Source organism: Setaria viridis, chromosome 4 (assembly GCF_005286985.2).
Source record: "Setaria viridis chromosome 4, Setaria_viridis_v4.0, whole genome shotgun sequence".
In the NCBI taxonomy this organism is placed as follows: domain Eukaryota; kingdom Viridiplantae; phylum Streptophyta; class Magnoliopsida; order Poales; family Poaceae; genus Setaria; species Setaria viridis.
Genome location: NC_048266.2, coordinates 3,937,007 through 3,959,341, shown reverse-complemented (window position 1 = coordinate 3,959,341; position 22,335 = coordinate 3,937,007). Strand labels below are relative to the sequence as shown.

General features: G+C 43.1%; 3 protein-coding genes across 3 annotated transcripts; 1 reads left to right on the top strand and 2 right to left on the bottom strand.

Annotated features, from left to right (window-relative positions):
• Positions 1–2,074: 2,074 nt before the first annotated feature.
• LOC117853023 (probable protein phosphatase 2C 54) lies at positions 2,075–6,607 on the bottom strand. The gene is made up of 4 exons (XM_034735367.2): positions 6,151–6,607; positions 4,510–4,710; positions 3,914–4,125; positions 2,075–2,972 (listed from the first exon to the last, which is right to left on the bottom strand). The coding sequence occupies exons 1-4, from the start codon at positions 6,445–6,447 to the stop codon at positions 2,405–2,407; spliced, it is 1,278 nt and encodes a 425-aa protein (XP_034591258.1). The 5' UTR covers positions 6,448–6,607; the 3' UTR covers positions 2,075–2,404.
• Positions 6,608–12,002: 5,395 nt separating this feature from the next.
• Positions 12,003–17,776, top strand: LOC117852337 (T-complex protein 1 subunit alpha). The gene is made up of 17 exons (XM_034734383.2): positions 12,003–12,185; positions 12,271–12,335; positions 12,712–12,801; positions 12,895–12,981; positions 13,066–13,125; positions 13,237–13,287; positions 13,384–13,479; positions 13,823–13,888; positions 14,311–14,528; positions 14,745–14,841; positions 15,546–15,632; positions 15,793–15,927; positions 16,027–16,131; positions 16,486–16,614; positions 16,696–16,799; positions 17,227–17,317; positions 17,404–17,776. The coding sequence occupies exons 1-17, from the start codon at positions 12,113–12,115 to the stop codon at positions 17,485–17,487; spliced, it is 1,638 nt and encodes a 545-aa protein (XP_034590274.1). The 5' UTR covers positions 12,003–12,112; the 3' UTR covers positions 17,488–17,776.
• A 75-nt stretch (positions 17,777–17,851) lies between these two features.
• LOC117852336 (uncharacterized) lies at positions 17,852–22,283 on the bottom strand. Its single transcript, XM_034734382.2, has 4 exons — positions 21,427–22,283; positions 20,877–21,032; positions 20,632–20,700; positions 17,852–20,279 (listed from the first exon to the last, which is right to left on the bottom strand). Exons 1-4 carry the CDS (start codon positions 21,755–21,757, stop codon positions 18,085–18,087), a joined length of 2,751 nt encoding a protein of 916 aa, XP_034590273.1. The 5' UTR covers positions 21,758–22,283; the 3' UTR covers positions 17,852–18,084.
• Positions 22,284–22,335: the final 52 nt, after the last annotated feature.

The following is a 22,335-nucleotide window of genomic DNA, read 5'->3' as shown; positions in this document are numbered from 1 at the left end:
AACTTTGCCTAGGGTGTTGCTTACAAATTGTTAGCCACCTTAGTTAAGATTTGGCAAGGAGGACGGGCAAAGTGTGGATGAGAACCAAACACGCATGCCTAATTTCAGGGGCGGAGCTGCAGCCATCCATCAGGATCCGGCGGTAAATCCCCTTGCATCGCTGTTGTTTCGTATGAAATGACCCCATAAAAAAACATGGTTACTCTATCCTGACCCCGGTGCCTAAAACTTCTGGCTTCGCCCCTGCCTAATTTCCTTGTGAAAATCGCATGGTCCACGTCAAGCTAATTTACACATTAAGCATCGATTAATCAAAGAGATAATGACTAAAAGGTCAGTAGCTTAGAAAAGTATATGTGTCGTCTTTTATTATACCGTCTTTAACGCTTAAAGAGACTAAAAGAGTGTACTTTGGCGTGGAACACTGCAGCATATCCGGCAATGCTCATCCATTCGTGGCACCGACGCACCTAAGCTGCGCATACATTGTTGGAGTAGGCACACGAGAACCACCCTACTGTTCTGTAGCACCATTATGCTGGCGAAATTAGTGAACAGCTATCCTTTTCCCCTTTTTCCCCAAATACTCAGTATAATTGTGTATCTTTGCATTCAGAAAACTGCTAAAAAAAAACTCAGTGAACCACATCCACTGGCGTGTTGCAAATACACCCCTGTTGAACATAGTAATGCCGCGGGTGGAACTCGGAACCCCGGTTGCAGTTTCTTGAGTAATCCTGGAATTTTAGTTTCTTGATTGATTTTTTCTTCAAGAAGTTAGTACATCAGTGGTGTTTCTTCCCCCTCTTCCAACAGGTTGCAAAATGAAAAGGGGAGAATAAATGAATTACATCTTGGATGTTCCTATATCTACAGTAGTAGACTCCTCATCAAGTGATGTGCTCACTAGTTCAAGCAGGTTTCATCTAGAAAAGGAGAAAAAAATAATGGAAAAGATCAAGAAATATTTTGCTCAGTGGTGTCTAGACTTGTGCCCCCTCGGACCATAGTAATCCACATGGATCTCTGGTAGCCTGTGGCCAACTCTATCTTTCTCTTCAGAAATGCTTTCCTCCATCTTTTCACCTGATGGCTCATTGTCAGTGTTCTTCACTGCCATTTCCCCAGATTTCTGCAATAACCAAATAATGCACATCGGTTAGCATCTTCAGGAAGATCCATAGCACAATGTGTACCAAAATGCGCATGTGAATAGCCGTTACTTACATGAACCATCTGATTGCTGAATGCTTCATGGCTCTCTGAATCCAGCCGGATACCCTCTACCCTTGCCATCACCAGGAGCAGGACAATGACAGCAGCCACCAACGGCAAGGAGGTCTTCATCTGATCTCTGTGTAAGGATCTAGATATTGGAACAGTTCGGTAGTGAAGCTTAGATGGAATAATGAAGACTGAAGAGCTGTCGTCTTTGTTGCTTGGACTTGAGCCATTTGACCCTGAGATGATATATATACATCTTTGCTCTGGAACACAACTCTGGCCCCATCCAGTGATTGGTGTACTCATGTCTGCAGTGGAGGGGTTACCGGAAGTACCAATGCAAGGTGTGGCCGTAGTTTGTGTTATCTTTGCCAGCCTTTGGAGAGGTATGTCTGCTCAAATTAGGGGCCTTGGTTAGGCCATTGGTCCCTGGATTAGGTGCTAATGCCACACTTGAAAATACCAAAGCGAATTAAGAATTTTGGCAAGTACAATAGCTGGTCTCAGGCACCACATACAGCTGCCCCTAGAAGCTTGTGTGCGTGTCTGTAAAGAAATGTACACGAGTGCGTATATTTGTTCGTGCATTCCTCCAATAAGTACAAAAAAGCTTGCTAATTCTGTTATTTTACTGGCATAACGAAAAGGAACTATTTTGACCTTGCTGCAAACAGACAACACTAGTCAGACTGAAAGGACCGGAGTTTGTGCAATCTAGCCTTTTTGCTAACAATTGTTCTGAACTGTATTCAGCTCCATAATTTTTGTATTCTGAGGCCACACAAGTGAACATCATCTGAGCCTCTGACATATTTCAAGCAGTCAGTAAGACGAAACGTTCGTTACATGATGAAAGGTCAATTGCACGGCTAGGCAGTGACATTTTTATTTACAGAAAAAAAAACGGGTAAACATTACACAGTGAGCTGGGAGCTCGCAACTTGCAAGTCACAACTTCTTTCCCAGGTTTAGTTTCACCAACTTAATCCTCAGAAGTTGGAGCTCAAATTTGTTGGTTCAATTACCAACAAGAATAATAATGAGTTTGTTGGTTCAATTACCAACAAGAATAATAACCCGTGTAATGGGTAACAACAAACAACAATGAGGCACCGAGATGACTACGTACAATTACATCCCGGCAATGCAACAAAGCACCTATTCACTGACAAGAATGTGGTTATTGCCTTCCCAGGAGTATCCTGAGGCTATTGAGCCCGTCAGCTGATATGCTCCGCGCCACCCTACCGGGGCGGTCCACTTTGATCTGAGGAGGGGGCTCCAGGTGGAACGAAACCAACACTGCGGTTAAGTTGTCAATGGCCCCTCGCCTTATTGCCTCCTCAACGATTTCCTTGCAGCATAGTTTCACATCATTGTGCTCTTGGAGACGCTTCCGTGCAAAGTCCACGGAGTTTTGGTTTGAGAAGACATCCCAAATTCCATCACTGCCAATTATCAAGAACTCGTCGTCCTTTGTCAGTGTAATCATCTTGAGCTCTGGTTCAGCAATCAGGGGACCTCCTGGCTCACCAACCTCTTTCATACCCTCAAGATGCCAGTCACCAAGAGCTCTAGTGACTCCTAACAAACCATTCAGATAGCCATCATCCACATAGCCACCAAGCGATTCTATGCGTAATTTTTCAGTGAGGCTACAGGGCCTGTGGTCCATGGACATTTCGATTGCAGTGCCACACCGGGAAAGAACTGCTCTACAATCACCAGCATTAGCGACCAGAAGAGACCTGCACGAGTCGTGGAAATTTTTAGCATGGAGCATATGGGCTAAACAGATAACAACTACAGTAAAATTTAAATGTATAAATATAGTAGAAAGTTAGAGAGCGATACATCACACAGAGAGTGTGCCTTGGACTTCTCTTATAAATGAGATTACAAATTTGAAACGAAAGTAGTAAATATCGGGTAGCTGCCAATCTGTACCAACCTACAAGGATCCTTCGATGGTTTAAACCATGGTCCCTTAAGCTTCTAAGTCCCAAATTCTCATTGAAGGGAAACATGATAGAAGGTTGTCAAAGAGAATAGACCGTGATTTGTATTGAGAACAATCAGTTCAATTTCTATATGGACAGACAGCTATGGGTATCTAATAAGCAATTTCACCTTTCCAGGTTCACAAAGATTAACTCGCCTACTATTATCTACTTTGCTTAAATATTCACAGGCTTTCTCTAAAAGAGTAAGCACATCCCATGCCAGGTTGGAGAACTTTACAACTTGATTTAGAATTGCGTCATTAGGGACAAATACAAGATAATATCCAATTCTTGTGGTAAAGATTAAAATGTTAAAGACTAGACCTAGTACAGCACAGCTGCTGAACAGCCATGGTACTAGCTCCATCCAACTTTAAAATGCAAACCTTTTTTCTCTCTCTCTACAATTCAAAAGGAAAACTTAACAAGTTAACATGCAATGAAACACGTACGAACATGGCTGAACACTGTAGCATTAGTTCTACAAGATTCAAGGTACATTTTTGTCAGATCTCCATAAAAATATTTCTTGTGTAAATTTCCATCTGGTGGATGTTGAACGATAAGGCTTTCTGAGAAAACCAATTATATTACAGAAACAGGCATACATCTCATGGTACTGATGAAAGAACAATAAATATACTGTCTAAAGCTGGGCATCATCATTCCATATGACAGGAAAGTACCTTCCAAAAATCATTGCTGTAAGTGCAGTTGTGCCGGAGGACAGTGCTCTATGGTGAGAGCATGTCTCAGCAAACTGGCAATCAATCTGCATAAAGGACCTCCTGACAACTTTTTCAAGCTGAAGAGGGAAATCTGAATCTTCCACAATTACCCTTGGTAAATTATCACGAACGAAATGGGCAGCGTCTTTTCCACCGTGACCATCAAAGACCTGATTATTGAAATGGAGAAAATACATAACCAAGAGAAACATCAAAATTTCAAGATTCATATGTATGCAGAACAACTAGCATGCTTATATAGGTTATAACTGACGAAGAGCAAGCAAAGCTATGATTCAAAGTAATTATTGAGGGTGCAGAACTGATCACTAGCTGTGCATACATAAAATAACTATGCTAAGACTTCTATTAAACTTACATAACTGACTGAGAAAAACAACTGCGTATGAACTGTTTATACGAGGTATTCTAGTGAACGTAGTCAGGATATACCATCAGCATAGACTGCTTGTAGATTTGCATGTGTGCAATACAATTTTGTCTGTCAAACTAGAAAAAAGGTAAAATGGAGTGGGCAACACAGCAGTAGTTACCCCATAGAAGGAAACGACTTCACTATTTAATGATGGGAAACCGAAGTTCTTAGCTAGGTCCGGAATGCACACATGGGCATCTTCCATGTATTGGCGACCTCCAATATCAGACCAATCTCCTGAACGGACCACTGGAATAAAATTGCTTAACTTATTCTGCCTGAAATCAGCAGAAGTTGTGTTTTCACAAACTCTCTCCATCTGCGTGTAAAAAGAAAGGTTCAGTGCACAAGAACGCAGTACAGGAAGCACTGAATGTGAATCTATAGATAAGCTAGCTAATTTAAATTACATGTGATCACAAAGTCAAGTTAGTAGCATTGCCACATTTATCTTGAGCATACTAATATAACCAAACTATGATACTTTAATTATAAACTTGTATCTAAAATGCCCATCAAGTCTACTTGAGTGTCAAACAAATTAAAAAATTCCCTGTCAGGTAGGATCATATTAAGTTATATCAAATATTAACTCATCTATTTTACCGAATAAATTTTCAGTTTAGTTGGAACAGTAAGAAGTTTTACAAATGATTGCCTTTCTTATGCAGAGCATTAGTGGCCAATGTTGTACAACAACCAGAGCCTACAGATAACAAGTTCATAAGTTGGTAAAAATCATCTTTACAATCTACATCAGAAATGATTGGACAGTTTGACAAAAACTAATGCCGAGAGCACTATTCACTTATTCCATGACAAAAACTAATGCTGGAAAGTACCAACATTAACAGTCAAAAACAAATCTGAAATTACAAGCTTCAGTACTATTTGCCTATTCCGTGGCACAAATTAATGCTGGCGACCGACATTACCAGTCTAAAAGGACAATCCACCCATGACAACAAAACCTAAATCAAACTGCAGTACCTCAAAAGCCATGGGCTACAAAAATCTAGCAGTTCCTATCACCATGTGGGTATAAAGCCCATCAAAGTCAGTAATCACATGGACCACTTAGGAAAGTGATGTCCTTCACAGGTAGCAGCACGAAAAAAGCACGTTGTTTCATTTCATTTTAGTCTGGGAGGGAAATCAAGTACATGTGCACTTGGCAAGTAGTTAGATTTCTGAAGCAATTTCTGACTTTTCCGGCTCGCTAGGTACAATGCTCAGAAACTAGTAGTACCTCTCTGCCACAGCACATTTCACCATGAACAAGCAATGATTGGACAGTTTGACAAGTTCAGCGTTCAGTACAAAATTGACACGCTGATGAACAATGAAAAGCATTGGCAAGCTGCAAACAACCACCAGAAAACACCTACCGACATTATACAGCTACAATGCAAGGAACATTTTTAGTTGTACAATTCAGGCAATTTTAACTGTCATGCTGAACAGTGTTAATCGCCTTATAAGTCACACCTTCATTAGGATCAACTGAACACAAAATCACCCACTGTAGATTCTTGCATATACAAGAAAAAGAGCAAAATGGGCCGTCAGCGGCGTGTACGCAAAGCAAAGACAGTAATTGCTTTGCACTCAATCATCCTTCACTCCATGATCAAGCACTCAAGTGAACCGATAGAAAAAGGCATATCAGATTCGCAGATGCATCGAAAGTTCCATCTACGAAACCAAATAGCCACCCGAAAATCGAATCTTTATTTTGCAAAGAGCAGTGGGCACCCACCTGACCCAGGGGAAATTCGGCGGCCTCCTCGATCCCTTCCTCTCGAAAGCCAAGCCCTTCCGTGTCCTCCGGCTCCTCCGCGCACATGACGCCGCCGGCCGGACAGCCCCACCTCCGGCGTTCTTCTTGGCACGAGGCGCAAGCGCGCAGCTGGTGCTCCGCTGGTAGGAGGAAGAAACACGAGGGGCCGGGGGAGAGGACAGGGAGAACAGAGAAGCAAAGCAAGTCAGTAGGGAGAAGAATAATTGGAGCGTGAGGGGAGGAGGGGGGAGGAATCCGAGGAGGAGAGCAACACATAAGATTCTTTGGGAATATCTGTGGGGAAAGAAAGAAATCCTCCGGTGAAAGGGAGATGGTGTGTGGGGGAAGGCGAGGTGGGGATGGAGATTGCGGTGGTTGTTTGTTGGAGCTCGGATTTTTTTTATGGGGGCAGTGGGGTGGGGACTGTGGCCTGTGGGTGCAGCCGTGCAGGAGCAGGACAGGTAAAGGGCGACGAGGAAGAAAAGCACGTGGTAACTGTGGCCTGTGGTGAGCAGGCGTCAGATGTGACGTCTCTAGGGAGTTTGATGCACGCCCTGCATTTGTTCAATTGTTTGGCTAACTGAAATGATCCTATTTCTACTAGTAAAATGTAGTAACAGTGATACTGTAAATGTCACGCATTCTGGCTAAAATCGCAATACCACTTGAATTTCCTTCGCTGCTTGTTTTAGTTCCTCCTTTCAAGGCTTTTTTTTTATAGAGACTATGTATCACCATTTAACTATTTAACTAAACACTCGTACAACTCGGATAGACAAGAACGATGTAGAGTAGCCAGAGTGACAAATCCAATGACATATAGTGCCGGCTAGGCTATGCGACCAATTTTCAGAATGGACTGTTGCATTGGTTGAAATCAAGGGTTTTCAAATTATTTTTTTCCATCGCATCACGGCTATTCTTATTATTGCCACCTACATGTTTATTAAGGAAAGACAAATAAGGGTAGGTGTCGCGGTTGTCTCGTCACTATAGCGGTCACTATAGCGCGTGCGTTCTTTGTTGTCGTCATGGCATCTGCTCTTATGAACATTCCATGTCATTCATCGCATCGAGTTGATTCTCATCGATCGCATCTCCCTCTCATGGTGCTTGCCGACCTGAGTTTGAACCTAGTGTGACCATCCAAATAGGGCAACGCGATATGAATATGATAAGTGTATATCTATTCAATTTTCCTAGGCTTTCCATGAAAATGATTTTTTTTAATTGCATTGATTTTTCCATATGACATTATGGATGGTCCAGCACAATGGCTTTTCCGTGGGTGGTGGAGCTAGGAACATATTTTTAGGCTGAATTATCTCGATCCTTCTATCAGCCTGGCTCAAACCTAGCCTATCACTGATGTAATATATGAATGTCAAACTCCAAGTGACTTGTTGGGGGAGGGGAGTTATAAAATTTTACCAAAGTTCTTTTTAATGCATGGGTGCCGTGCTAGTGCCGTGCTAGACTCGCTAGACGTGGTGCCAAGTGACTTTTGATCAATGCCACGTATATAGAGTAACAATGCAACATAACCATATTTTGCACCCACAAATCAAATTTAATGACTTGTATAAGCAATTTTCACTTGTATGAATTACCTTTGCTTAGATAATGAGTTGTATGAATTACTTGCACCCACCACAAAGTTGTACTCTCAGTGCAACACTTTACTACTCTTCCAACCAAATTAATCTCGTTGAATGTGGATACTACTTTAGTATGCAAATGTGTTCCATTTTTCTCACCAAGCATTTATTTTATTTTCCATCTATAAGTTAATAAGTAACCATATACACTTAGGCATGTAGGAGATGAAAAAAAAAACAAGTAGGGTTGGGACATATGCCTCTTACTTGCATCACTCATATGTTTGTCCCACTGATATCTGTGACTTACAAGATCCTTTTATTTCCTTTTATTTATTGTTTTTTCTAGTTATATTACTTACCGTGAAAGAAAAGATACATGGTTCATGTGGCAGTGACAAAAAGGGAAGCCTAGTCTATCTATGAAGATGGCTGTCTTGTAAACCAACATGTCCATAAGTTGCATTATGCGTCTATGAGCAAGATGACAAATCTAGTTGTGGTTAGTCGAGGAACATTCTAAACTCAGTGATTTGATGAGAAACAATTCTCCATTTTTTTTCTCGAGGTGACTCAAGAAACTTTTTTAATGTGATGTTTACTCTAACCTTGATTGCTATCTTTGTAAGTTTGACCTAACACTTAAATGAATTAGTAAATGTTTGTATGCATGCAACATTGGCTTAAAACCATGGAGCTATACACAATGTAAGAGTTGTGGAGTGAGGCAAAAGCCTGAACAGCAAATGTATTGATCTTGGAGAGGAGTAGACCCAAAAGAATCAGCTATCTACTAACAAAGATTTAATCCATCCATTTCAAATTGTAGTGGTTCGTAGATATTTATATGAATCTATGAATCTAGAAAAGCCAAAATGACCTACAATTTGGGACGGAGGAGCAGTCTTTAAGGAGTGGTGGAGAATATACTCATCGGGGTTGTTTTGCTCCGCTAAGAGCAACTCCAGCGATCTCCCTTTTCCCAATCCAACCGTCATATTGGGAGAGTTGAAAAGAAAATAGTGCTCAAGCAACCTCCCGTTACCTTTTTCTTTTTCCAATAATTATTAGGACAACCCAATAATTCTCCACAACTCTCCCTAAATAAAGGAGGAGTTGTGACTCTCTCAACACGGTAGTTACATTGGGATGAGATTATTGGGAGATATCAAAAGCAACTCTCCCAATAATAGTGAAAGCGATATTAAGACATCACTATTAAGTAACTAGTTATTGAAAAATATATTGCAAGATTGTTGGAGATGCTCTGTACACACAAGTCAACACAACAAGAAGTTGTGTAGCCGTGTGATCCGCCGGCTCGTCGGTGCGACGGTCGTGTGTGGTTTGCGTTGGCTTCGTTCGCGGCGTGCTTTGCGTTGAGAGGAAAAATCCGAAGGGCTTCTTCATCGCTCCGGTGCAATTCAAAAGCCTACCAGGGCCCATCAACATCAAGCCCAACAGCAATGCAAGTAACAGAGCCTGCGTAATTCCTATTTTTCGCTTTAAGATTCCAGATTTTTTTTTCGCCCAAGACTTTCGAAAATCTCGGCCGCTAGAATTTCTGACGCTCATCCCTCGTTCCATGGGCGGCCATGGGACGGAAACGCTCGCGGTCGCGGCAACCATCTGCTCCGCCGGCCATGCGCCGGCGTCGGAGGCCGACGTCGCGTTCCGGCCTAGGGAGACACCGGTCACCGGAGATATCGTCCCTGCATCCTGCTGCTGTCCGGACGACGGGTCCGCCGCCTTCCAAGCCTAATAAGGAAACACGGGTCCTGTGCAAGGTAAGATTATTCGGCAAAAAGATCATGTCAGACGCGAAGTTTTTAGTTCGAGGACCGAAACATCTTCAGGTTTCTATCTGCTCTTGTAGCTGCGAGACGCGGCGGGGCGGAAGCGGCCACGATCTCGGTCGCGTGAGCCACCTGCACAGCCGGCGGCCGGGGCCCTTGGCCAACGGAGAGATGGCCCATTCGAGCTAAGGCTTGTCAGGATTCGGGGTAGTGGTATCCTGCGCGGCCAGGCCGTGCGGTGGTCGGTCTGGTCGCCGGTGGCCCCGCGGCCCGGGACGCCGCCGCCGCCGTCCGAGAAGCGGGCCGCGTTCCGGGCGAGCCCGTCGCCGGAGCCGGCCGAGGAGGAACACGCTGCTGCCACGCCGCGGGTGGAGCGACGCTGCGACGGCGGCGGGCGGAACGGGAGAAAGCACTTTACCTCGTCATGCAGGAGCAACTCCACGGCCACGGAGTTGCCTCCGGCTACGCCGTGCACCGCGTCGCCCTGGCGGGGTCTCGGCACGGCGTCTCGGTCTCCGTCGAAGAGCTTGAGGAGCCACCCGTCGCGCGCTTCAAGGCGGCTCCGGGCATGGCCTTCTGCAAGGCGGGGTCGAAGAAGATCGTGGGCGTCACTGGCAAGGACGCCGGCGTCGTGGACGCCGAGAGCGTCGTCATCGACGCCGGCACGTGGGAAGTGTCCACCGGCCCGCCGCCGTCGTCCACCGAGTACAGCCTCGTCGAGGTCTCCGGCAAGGTCTACGCCGCCGACATGCTCACCAAGGACCCGCGGTGCGAGGTGCTTCGCTCGGTGACCGCCGGCTGGTCACCCCTACCGCGGCCTCCGTTCCGCGACCGCATCCTCACGCTCGCCGCGTACCCGCCGTGCCGCGGCCTCCTGGTCTCGACGGACAAGGGCGAGACCTACCTCTTAGACCGCCGTCGCCGCCGCCGCCGGGGGGGCGGATCGGCCTGGGTGGCTCTGCCTGGCTCGGCGCCGATGCCGTTTGAACAGCGCGCCGTGTACGCCAAGGACCACGGCCTGTGGTTCGAGGTGTCGCCGACCGACGGCCGCCTCCGCGCGCACGGCCTCGACGTCGTCCGTGGCGCGCGTGCTCCCAAACTGGAGCACACCACGCACCGGGTGTCGGACCCCATACCGGTGATCACGCCGAGCGCGCGTGGCGGGAGGACGCCGGGCGCCAAGCTAATCTACCTCGGGAGCGGCAACTTCTGCGCCGTGCAAGCCGCCGGCGCCGAGCGTGACGGCGGCTGCCCTGTCACCGTGACGGTGTTCAGGGTGATCGACTCCGGGATGCCGGTGACGCTGGCGGAGAGGAGGCGCCGGCGCCGGGAGCGCCGGATGAACGCGAGATGGGTGGCCGCCGAGCTGGAGCGCGCGTGCGCGGAAAAGGCCTCCACGTCTGGTCGGAGGCGGCGGAAGCTGTGCCGGGTGAACCTGTGGAGCCGCACTTACATTGTGGGTGGCGCCGCCGGCCATGGTCCATCTCTTGCTGGGGTGCTTTGGATGTGGCGCGTCAGAGTTGAACGTTTGGAACACTGATTTCATCGGTAGAATTTGTGCACACGAAATTTGGAAGAGTGAAGTTTGCATTGGATTTTGAAGAATTTAATTCAGTTAGATGGAATCATACTTCTTTTCTTATACCGACAATTTTAGGTTTAAAACCATTTTTGTCGCAATTCCATTTTTATATTGATTGATCGACGATTCAACGGAGTTCGTCGGTCAGGATGAAAATTTTAAATATCATTGGCACTTGAGTAGTACTACATCCATCCAAATTATATATTATTTTGACTTATTTAGATTTTGTATATATACTATGTTTAGATGCATAATAATATCTATGAATATAGAAAATTTAAAATAATTTATAATTTGGAATGGAGAGAGTAATATATAAGAATTATATTTCAGGTTCTACGAGAATAGGTATGTTTGTCTCGCAAATCGTAATTATTTGGCTTCGGTTCCGGGCCTCAGTTACAACTAAATAAACGGATGGCAAAAAGGTCCGTTCCCAATAACACATGCGGCAGCCCAGGCAAAGCGACGAGCCTGCTGGGCCATCTTTTTTGTTTTTTACTCTTTTTTTTTTGGAAAGATTCTCACAAATATATCCCTATCGGAACCAATTCCAAAAATGGACTCGCGCCAAGCTACAATGTCTCGGCGTCAGCGTGGATGGCGCCAAGCTAAGGATCCATTTTTGGAATTGGTTCCACCAGGAGCCTATTTGTGAAAATTTTTCCCGAAAAGGGCTAAAATAAAAAAAAGTCGGCCTGCTGGGCTACCGCGAAGAAACGAGAGATGCAGCAAGGAGGCCGGCCCGTTTCCTGAAAAACAAAGAGGCCCGTTGGCCCAATAACACATTCAGGCAGCCCAGGCGAGCCCGGCTACTGAATCCTCCCTCCCCAACACACACCGCCGCCGAACCCTAACCCCATCGCTGCCACAAAGAGAGCAGAGCAACAGCCCCTTCGCCTCGAACTCTCTCGCGCCTGCCTCCACACGCCAGGCCGCCCTCCCACCTCGCCGCCGCAGCCATGGCGATCACCGCGACGACGCCCGACATCCTCGGCGAGCGCCAGTCCGGACAGGACGTGCGCACCCAGAATGGTAACCGCCGCCGCCCCCAGTTACTTGCCACCGCCGTTGGGGGCGCTCTTTTTAATTACTTTGTGTTTTTCTTGTTTGATCGCAGTGATGGCGTGCGGGGCAGTGGCCAACATCGTCAAATCCTCGCTCGGTCCCGTCGGTCTCGACAAGGTATGTGTGCCCTTCCTCTTTGATCTATCTGGAGTTTACATCACGCCTGCAGCCTTTGGTGGATCCAAACTCTAGGTTTGTAAATCACAACATGATCTATATAACTAGAAGTCTATAATGGTATTTCTGCTCGTCTGAATGCTGCATTGTGCTGAGGAAGCTGTTGATTCGAAAACCTAGCTTGCAGGATTATATCTGACAACACATTGGCTGCTAATATATGTAGATTGGGTTCAGTGTCGTCACGATTTGAATAATTTTTCTAACAAATCAGAACGATCGCCCATACATACAACTTAGAAACTTGAGTCTATGGTGTGTGTTCTGTACTCTAAGAAGGAGAAGCGAGCACTAATTCAGTGCATTCTGCATACAGATGCTAGTGGATGACATTGGTGATGTTACAATCACTAATGATGGAGCAACCATACTGAAGATGTTGGAAGTTGAGCACCCAGCTGCTAAGGTGATTCCTAGCAGCAAAATCTGAAAGTGAAGTCTCATGTTTTGATTGCTTCTTTGTGTTTATGTTTTTTTTTTGGTTTCTATCAATTGCTAGGTTCTTGTTGAGTTGGCTGAGCTCCAAGACCGTGAGGTAGGAGATGGGACAACTTCAGTTGTCATCATAGCAGCAGAGTTGCTCAAGGTAATAGATATTTTCCCTTTTCCTTTTCCCACGTTGTCAATTTCCCAACCAGTTTTCAGATACACTCACACTGTTCTGTTTCAGAGAGGCAATGATCTTGTGAAGAATAAGATCCATCCAACCTCTATAATCAGTGGCTACAGGGTGAGTTTTCGATTCTACAAGCTGTAGTAGCATTTGAATGTTCAATGGTCATTTCAGTGGCAAGATTACTGTAGTTGACATTTTGGAATGTTTTCCTTCACATTTTACCAGCTTGCTATGCGTGAAGCCTGCAAATATGTTGAGGAAAAGTTGTCAGTCAAGGTAAGAAAATGTTGTCTCCTAAGCAAATTTCAGAAGAATGCTGTCTCATCCCATGCCTATTGTCATACCGATTCGAATATTTATCTAAATTTTCAGGTTGATAAACTTGGAAAAGACTCCCTTATCAATTCTGCAAAAACTAGCATGTCTTCAAAATTGATCACTACTGACAGTGATTTCTTTGCTGCTATGGTAAGTTCCTACAGTCATTTAGCATTTAGTTTAGGGGATTCTTTTGTTGGTTCATTTTTCCTTGTTGGTATTGCTTTAATTTTGTGTGTGTGAATACTAACTGTAAAATCCTTTAGTCATAGGACTGTTTTAGTTGTATTTATTTAACATAAAGTAAGTACATGCCTTTAGTGGTTATCTGCATTTTTGCTCTTATAATTCTCTTGAGATCAGTAATAATGTGCTGTTATGGTTTCTGCCTCACAGAATTTATCCCAGTAGCTAACTGCTATGGTTTCACTGTCTTTCTATTGGCATTGCTTTGAACTATTTGATGTAAGTCATCCTGACTTTTATTTCTTAGGTTGTTGAGGCAGTTCAAGGTGTGAAGATTACAAATGCCAAGGGAGAAGTGAAGTATCCAATCAAGGTCAGTCAATGACGTTTGGTTACAACACTGCTCCACTAAATCTATTCTATCATATGGATTTGTTATGTTGTGAATATGACATCTCTGGAATATCCTTTTGATCCATTTACTTTTCCACTGCTTACAACTCTGTAGTGGTACTTGTTGCCATATTATTGTCTGGACAATTTGCTCTACCAAAACATTTAATTAGGATGTTTGATGTTTAACTATAGCATGAACTGCTTTGGACCACCTAGGTGGTCCTTCTGCCCATGCTGGGTCAAAGACCTTGATGATTGGTTGCTTAGTAGTGCATGGACAGCAACTTTTAAACATGTATTATTGTTCTCTTTAATCTCCCAGGTTTGGTGTTAATTGTTCTTATTGTTGAGTTCTTTCATAAATTTAGCTTGTAACTATGGGTTTTATCTGATCTTCAGAGCATCAATATTTTGAAAGCTCATGGTAAAAGTGCCAAGGATAGTTACCTGCTGAATGGGTATGCACTAAACACAGGCCGTGCAGCTCAAGGAATGCCTACTAGAGTGACTCCTGCTAGAATTGCTTGTCTTGATTTTAACCTTCAGAAGACAAAAATGCAACTTGGTGTCCAAGTTCTTGTAACTGATCCAAGGGAACTTGAGAAGATTCGTCAAAGGTATTTGCATTATGTGTAATACTTAACGATTCCTTAGTCTATTCTGATTGAATCAGCAGTAAACATGCTCTCTTTAATACCTCTTTGCATATTGCCAATTTCTAATTTATTTAAGCAGACATCACTGCCATTTTCTATTGATTGGCTAGCAATTCATAGATTCAGTGGATTTTTATGGTATCAAATTGCAATCTTGTAAAATACTCTTTTTCGCAGAGAATCTGACATAACAAAGGAGCGAATTGAGAAAATTCTCAAGGCTGGAGCTAATGTTGTATTGACCACCAAGGGAATTGATGATATGTCCTTGAAGGTATGTTTTTCATTATTCAGGCAGTAGTGGTTCTGTTGTTTTTCCTGATACTTTGTGTCTATAGTTGTCCAGCACCAAATCATTTGGTTTGTTTGGTTGTCTGGTCAATTTGGCAACAGAATGGCAAAGTTGCTTTTGCACTAGTATTTTTCATTGTTGTCCTTTTTTTATTACACTTAAGGTAGTACTCCCTAGCCCCTCTTCCAAAATGTAAGTTGGTTTTTTTTGTCCTAAGTCAAACTTATATAACTTGACCAAGTTTATAGAAAAATGCACCAACATCTATAACATCAATTTAGTTTCTTTAAACCCACCATGAGATGTCTTGTAGGTGCATTTATATGGTTGTAGATGTTGACATATTTTTCTATAAACTTGGTCATGTTACAAATAGAGGAGGAAGAAACAGATGAAATGCTTGTAATGTTGTATTGACCAGCCCCAAAAGGGGCTATATATACAGTACATGGGATCACCCAAACGCTAGAATAGGAGATTACACAAATACCCTTGACACATTGACACTTATACCCTTAATAAGTCAAAGTTGGAGAAGTATGACTTAAGACAAACCTAAAACGACTTACATTGATGGTTTTTCATTGAAACAGCTATTAGGATCTTTTGATGTTTGCATGCTAATGTTTGTACAGACACCTCATCATGATTGTCATTGAGTTTCTGTGTCATGGAACATATTTCAGTACTTTGTTGAGGCTGGAGCAATTGCAGTAAGGCGCGTGCGCAAGGAAGATTTGCGCCATGTTGCCAAAGCCACTGGTGCAACTATGGTATGCTTACATAACAATTTTTTTTGAAAAATATTGGCAGGATTTTTGTTCATAGTCTTGTCTAGAAATGAGGCAGAAGATTAAATTCAACTAAGTGATAATCTTACATGCTGTATTATCGTGCGCTATTTATAGGTGGCTTAATTATTGAACCTTGCAGGTTACTACTTTTGCGGACATGGAAGGCGAAGAAACATTTGATCCATCATTTCTTGGACATGCGGATGAAGTTGTGGAGGAAAGAATTGCTGACGATGATGTTATTCTGGTGAAAGGCACTAAGAACACCAGCGCGGTTTGTACTTTTTCCTTACAAAACTTAAGCTGGTTTGCTATTACAGGAACATCACTATTTTGAAGATAATGGCATAATGTTTGGTTTTCTATTGTGCAGGTGTCCATAATACTTAGAGGTGCAAATGACTTCATGCTTGATGAGATTGAGCGGTCCTTACATGATGCCTTGTGCATTGTGAAGAGAACCCTGGAGTCAAATATGGTAATCCTTTTTGCTGCCATTCCTTTATGTGTTGGTCACCTGCGACTGAATAAGTGAACGTAGTGACAATTTTCACTGTTTCTTTATTGGTGGCAATTTTGTGGCTCTTGTTGGGTTTCAACTCTAGCCTACCCCAACTTGCTTGGGACTGAAAGGCTATGTTGTTGTTGTTGTCTTTATTGTGGCCATGTCCTGAAGCCTTAATAGCTACAATCCTGGTTATCGTGGACTATTCACATGCCTGAAAGAACCAAACAGTTCAAAATGCACCTACTTTTATTTCCGAGTAGGCTAATACTATTTGTTATCATTGGTCATGCTAGTGTCTTGAACATGTTTGTATTGGCTGTGCAGGTTGTTGCTGGTGGCGGTGCAGTTGAAGCTGCGTTGTCAGTTTACTTGGAGAACCTTGCAACAACCCTGGGATCTCGGGAACAATTGGCGATTGCTGAATTCGCTGAATCTTTGTTAATCATACCTAAGGTTTTAACCTGATCCATTTTGCTTACATTTTAAACCAATCAACGTGGTATATTAATTGGTAGGATGACTTTGCACTGACAGGTACTATCTGTTAATGCTGCGAAAGATGCAACTGAGCTTGTAGCAAAACTTAGGGCATATCATCATACTGCTCAAACAAAGGCTGACAAGCAACATTTCTCAAGGTAATTATAGAACTTATCTTTTTTAGTTATTCGATTAAATGGGCCCTGGTTACTCTTTTCATTTTTAAAGTGCTCTTGATATATATTTCTTTCTGTTGCTTGGAAAGTTCTTGAGGTTTTCTATTATACACTAGTTAGCCAGTTGTAAGGAAATGTACTGGCTCACTAAGTGTGACTAAGGGATATCATCTCAGTATCTTGTACTGTGCCACAAGCTCTGTAATGTAATAGTGAGCTTTGATTTATAGTTACGAACAACACACCACCTTGTTGCAATTTCACCTGCACCTAGATGAATCTTAGTGGCCTCATAATTCGGTATCCATAAATGGTTCCAGATGCAATTTTACTTCTGCAATTTGTGCTGTGCTTGCCATTGAAGGGTCTAGATGCAATTTCCATAAAGTTTGCTTCCTTGTTTGTGCAGCATGGGTCTTGACTTGTCTAAGGGCATCATTCGCAACAACCTTGAGTATGGTGTGATAGAACCGGCGATGAGCAAAGTAAAAATTATTCAGGTTGGTCCTCTTGTTACTCTGTCATCAACTCATAGTCTTTGTACTGCCTGAGATCTCTTCCATCATCTGTTGTGTTCTTGTTGCAGTTTGCGACTGAGGCAGCCATTACTATCCTCAGGATTGACGACATGATCAAGCTTACCAAGGATGAGGGTAACGAAGAGGAGTAACCTGCTCACCAGTAGGGTTAGCTGGCTGTTTCGTGATGGTTGTCATGGCATGTAATATTTGTTTTCCCCTTTTTGTTTAGCTCTTGCTAGGTGTGGACATTCGAGTAGGGTGTTGTACGAAAACTGCAAATGGATGTGTATCCCAGTGAGTTGACGTTATTTGGATGTGTATCTGCCAAAATGGAAGTTCAGTTCATGGTGAGGTGCCTTGGTTGGTTGTGCACTGTAAACTGGGAATAGGATTGGTGTAGCATAAACTGGAATCTGATGAGTTTTTACCCCCGCCGAATCATGCTGCTGAAACTGTTTGTGCTGATTCACGCGCTGGCAAATGTCCAACAAGAATATCACACGGTTTACAACATGCCATCATATATCGGTTTACATCATCACATCAGATATCCTAGCAAACAGAGTTCATATGTTTGATCAAAGAGCAGACAAGCCACAGAGGCAGAGCATTACCAGCTTGTTGTGCCCCACACATCTTTCTTTTTCTAAAAAAGAGGCTTACAACTCTTATTTACTCTAATCTGAGCCAACAGGTGTGACTCTGAACGTATCAGCAGTTACTAAACAGTTCAGATTCCGGAAAGCTCAATCGGTGCTATGGAACCTTTTCATCAGTATAGCAATTCTAACCATCAGAAGATCGGTGAACCTGTCCACAGCTAAAAACAGCGCCCATCGCCAGCTTCTCTTGAAGTAAAGCACAGCCAAGGACGTCCAGAACCCAATTGCGTAGAACAACGCTGAAGAGCCAAACAATATTAGATCACCAATTCTATCATGATGGTCATCCACTTCAGGCAGAGGAATCGATGGCGGCGTGATGGAGCAGATCTTCAGTAGAGGTGGGCCGCAGAGGCCAGGGTTACCCTCGTAGCTCCTCTGATCAAATGTGATGAACTGTCCCTTGGTACCCAGTGTAGGACCTGACAGGTTGTTGTATGCCACCGAGAAGACCTCCAGTGATTGTAGCGCTGCTAGCTCCTGTGGTATTTGGCCTGTCAAGCTATTCTGTGATAGATCCAAGCTCTCAAGGTTGGTTAAGTTGGATAAGGACTTTGGTATTGGTCCAATCAATGAATTGTTCGAAAAATTTAGTGCCCGTAACCATTGCATGCCACCTATACCTTCAGGAATGGATCCTTCCAACTGGTTTGAAGAGAAGTCTAATCCAGACATGAAGTTGAGAATGTTACCCTTGTAATAATCTTGCCTACTTTTTGTCGTGAATTCCTCCTGGTCCGTTTCCAATAAAGAAGCATTGAACTCTGTGGAATAACCAAGTTGGAATATCTGGTATAGGATGCTGTTGGGTATTTCAACAGAGCTATTGGTATGAATGGTATCACTGTATTGGAAGGAATATAAATCTCCAAATAAACCCATACTGCTCAAGCATGAAGGTATCTGCTCCAATAGCATATTATTAGACAGGTCTAGCAGCCGCAAATACTTCAAACGACATATTTGGTATGGAATCATCCCTTCAAACATGTTTCCTTTCAGCAGTAACACTCTTAGCTCCGGAAAAGCCTCAGCTATACTGCTTGGGATTGCACCACCCAATTGGTTATATCGAAGATCAATTGTCTTCAGATAAGAATTGAATGACAAGGGCAACGGAAATGTTCCATTGAAATTATTCTCACTTAGATGTAGATATGTCAAATTGGGCAAAGAGGGTATCTGACCAGAAAGAAGGTTTTTCGAGAGATCAAGAAACTGAAGTTGTCGAAGGTTGCATATATCTGATGGGATTGATCCAGAAAGTTGGTTCCCTCTTAGATTAAGGATATAAAGGTTTTCGATTTGACATATACAATTTGGGACAGACCCGGTCAGTTTGTTATTGCTAAAATCAACCGCACCAAGATTTGCGTTTCCACAAATACTAGTGGGAATCTCTCCGGATATGCTATTATTACTTAGAACTAAAGATTGCATGGATGTCAAGTTCAAGACTTCAGGGAGTGGGCCATGGAAGCTGTTGCTGGATAAAAATAAAGCAGTGAGGCCTGATTGAGTTCCAATGAAACTAGCTGCTATGTGATCTGAAATATTGTTGTAAGAAATGTCTAAAATTGAGAGATTCTTCATGTAACTAAAAGCTGAAGAGTGTGGACCTTGAAAATAATTTCTTGATAAGTTTAAGTGGTCAAGATTTGGCAACGTGATGTTGATGTCCATAGGAATTTCTTTGTTTAACATGTTGCAAGATGCGTCTAACCAAGATAAGTTCTTATTTACTTTGGATGGTAGAACTAGTGGACCAACAAACAAGTTATTTTGCAAATTCAAGTATGACAGCTTTGTATTGTTCTCTATCAACCACATAGGGAAATGACCGCTTAGATAATTGTTTGACAGATCAATCAAGTACAATTCATGCTGATGCAACAACAAACTTGGTACACCAGAATTTTCATTTAGATTGCAGTTAGATAGTTCAAGAACCTGAAGCTGAACTGATATATTTGCAGCTGGAGTCTCGGTTCGTAATTGAAAGTTAGTACTATCGCTTGAAAGTCCCAAGTATTTCAGTCGAATATATTTTGAGAAGGAACTAAGGAGTAGCATTCCTTCAAGCTGATTATGAGAAAGGGATAGATGCACGAGTGAGGACATATTTGCTAAGTTAAGAGAGGGAAACCTAACTGTTAAAAGATTGTGTGAAACATCAAGAACTCTAAGGGAAGTAAGGTTTGTAATGCATGGCGGAAGCTCCCCAAAGAAAAAATTTCCATTCAGATGTAGCTCTTGAAGATTTGTCATATTGCAAATCTCTGCAAATGAAAAGAACTAATATGTTAATAATTGGTTCTGGGAATACTTTTGGTTTTTGGACCATGTTTCTATGCAATCACTGATGACAGACACAATAATAACTCACAGTATAAATGGAATTAAAACACGAAGTTCCATAGCAGTAAATTGCAAGATACATCCACACGGAGTATGCAGTCAAGGGATTATTGTTCCAAATCATAAAAAAGACCTAAACATGTTGTGGTCTACAGTTACTGTAATCACTTAAAACCACAAATACTTTTATTATCTTACAACTTAAATTTGAGGTCATAAATGTCAATTGCAAAAGTTGAGCATACACTACTGCTTAGTAATTTCAATCCATACCTCTTGATATGTTGCCGACAATTATATTCCAGCTTAGATCAATAACATCCATCTTTCTTTTGCTCAATCCTGTAACAAAAAAGTAAGTAAACCTAAGTACCTAATTAAGAGTTGATGTACACATAAAAGCCTGTGTAAAAGGGACAAGATACCATGAATATAAAATCATCAAATAACTAAATAAATCACAAAGATATTCATATAAGTCAAAAGATATCCAATAAATTTGGAAACTATATGCTTACTTTTGATAATTTGTGCACTGGTGATAATGTTGCCACTAAGGAATAGGGACCGCAGTGATGGAAGACCAAGCAAGGATGATATAGTACTATCATTCATCTGATTTCCAGATAGGTCAAGAATTTCTAATTTGCGTAAATTAGACCACACATCAAAACCTGTGTAAAAGGGAAAAGATGCCATGAATATAAAATCATCAATAACTAAATAAATCCACAAAGATATTCAGATAAGTCAAAAGATATCAAATAAATTTGGAAGCTAGGATAGAAATGGCAAAAATAAATTGTTGAAGAAGTTATCATGATACCATCGATGTGTTACAGTGTTAATGACATGTTGCCAAAATTTTTTTTGTCAAAGAGAGTAATAAATCTATGGTAGTGAAAAATTTTTAACACCGCGTGAGAAACAGGCAGATAACAGATAACTGGTTAATCTATCCAGAAAAAATATAAGGAAAAAAGAATCTAAGAACCATGGTAATACAAGGAAGATGTTCTAATAAATCCTTCACAATTTCAAACAGAGTGGGGGCAAGAATGGGAATACCTGCACCAGGTACACATCCCTGTATATCAAGGTTACTCAAGGACAGATTCTGCAGTTCCTGGAAGGGAAGGAACATAGTAGTGTTGAGTTGTAATTGTAGGAACAACCCAGCTCCTGCAAGGTCGAGGGCCTTGACACGGCCTGTTCCCGGGTCGCAGGTCACCCTCTCCCAGGAGCAGCAGTTTTCACCATTCCAGTTCAGTGTAGGCCACCCCGGCATTGAGAACTCATTAGCAATGTCCAGAAGCGCGCTTCTCTCCTCGTGCAAACACCCGTCACAGACCACGCAGAGACACACGAGAATCCAACACCAGCTCCAGGGGTTCCCCATGGCCCTTCGCCCCTTTCAGCTCAGCTCCCACTATGCTCTTGGAAATGTTCTGCGCAGAGCCATCTAGACTGGCTAGCAGTTTAGTGCACTACTGTGGAAGATGATTACTGCCGTCTTTTCCCGTCCAAACACACTTACTGTCGAAGACTTGCCGCCACGAAGACTTGCTTGTAGTGGCCAGCTAGTGTCAACAGAGAGTGACATGGAGAGGAGAATCATTCAACTAGGAACCCAATTTCAAGCTGCCCGGACGCGACCATAAACGGCATGTGTTGACTCATCTTGCGTTGGCCCAAGACGGAAAAAATATACCATAGTCGAATGAGCCGTGCTCTTGAAGAAAAAGAAAATATAAGAAGCACCGGAGCAGGATCTCTCGAATGAGCAGTTTCTTGAGCAGGGTCGACGGGTCGTCTGTCTACTTGGGATTGGGATGGGGATCGTGGGTTCGGCGGCGTCAGTGGACAACTAGCGCGTCGGCCCCGCTGACTCCCGCGCACTTTCCTTGCCGTGTCGGCGGCGGCGGTGGCGTTGCCGTGGCTGATGGGCAACTATCTGCTTCTTCCTCCCTCCTCACT

Coding starts and splice junctions, on each gene's coding strand:
- LOC117853023 (XM_034735367.2), bottom strand. CDS start 6,447: ATGTGTTGCTCTCCTCCTCGGATTCCTCCCCCCTCCTCCCCTCACGCT. Junction 4,711..6,150: donor CCGAATTTCCCCTGGGTCAG/GTGGGTGCCCAC, acceptor TTTTACACGCAG/ATGGAGAGAGTTTGTGAAAA. Junction 4,126..4,509: donor AAGTCGTTTCCTTCTATGGG/GTAACTACTGCT, acceptor TTCAATAATCAG/GTCTTTGATGGTCACGGTGG.
- LOC117852337 (XM_034734383.2), top strand. CDS start 12,113: ATGGCGATCACCGCGACGACGCCCGACATCCTCGGCGAGCGCCAGTCC. Junction 15,928..16,026: donor GCACTAAGAACACCAGCGCG/GTTTGTACTTTT, acceptor TCTATTGTGCAG/GTGTCCATAATACTTAGAGG. Junction 16,615..16,695: donor CTTTGTTAATCATACCTAAG/GTTTTAACCTGA, acceptor TTGCACTGACAG/GTACTATCTGTTAATGCTGC.
- LOC117852336 (XM_034734382.2), bottom strand. CDS start 21,757: ATGGGGAACCCCTGGAGCTGGTGTTGGATTCTCGTGTGTCTCTGCGTG. Junction 21,033..21,426: donor GGGATGTGTACCTGGTGCAG/GTATTCCCATTC, acceptor CCTTTTACACAG/GTTTTGATGTGTGGTCTAAT. Junction 20,701..20,876: donor CAGTGCACAAATTATCAAAA/GTAAGCATATAG, acceptor TTTTTGTTACAG/GATTGAGCAAAAGAAAGATG.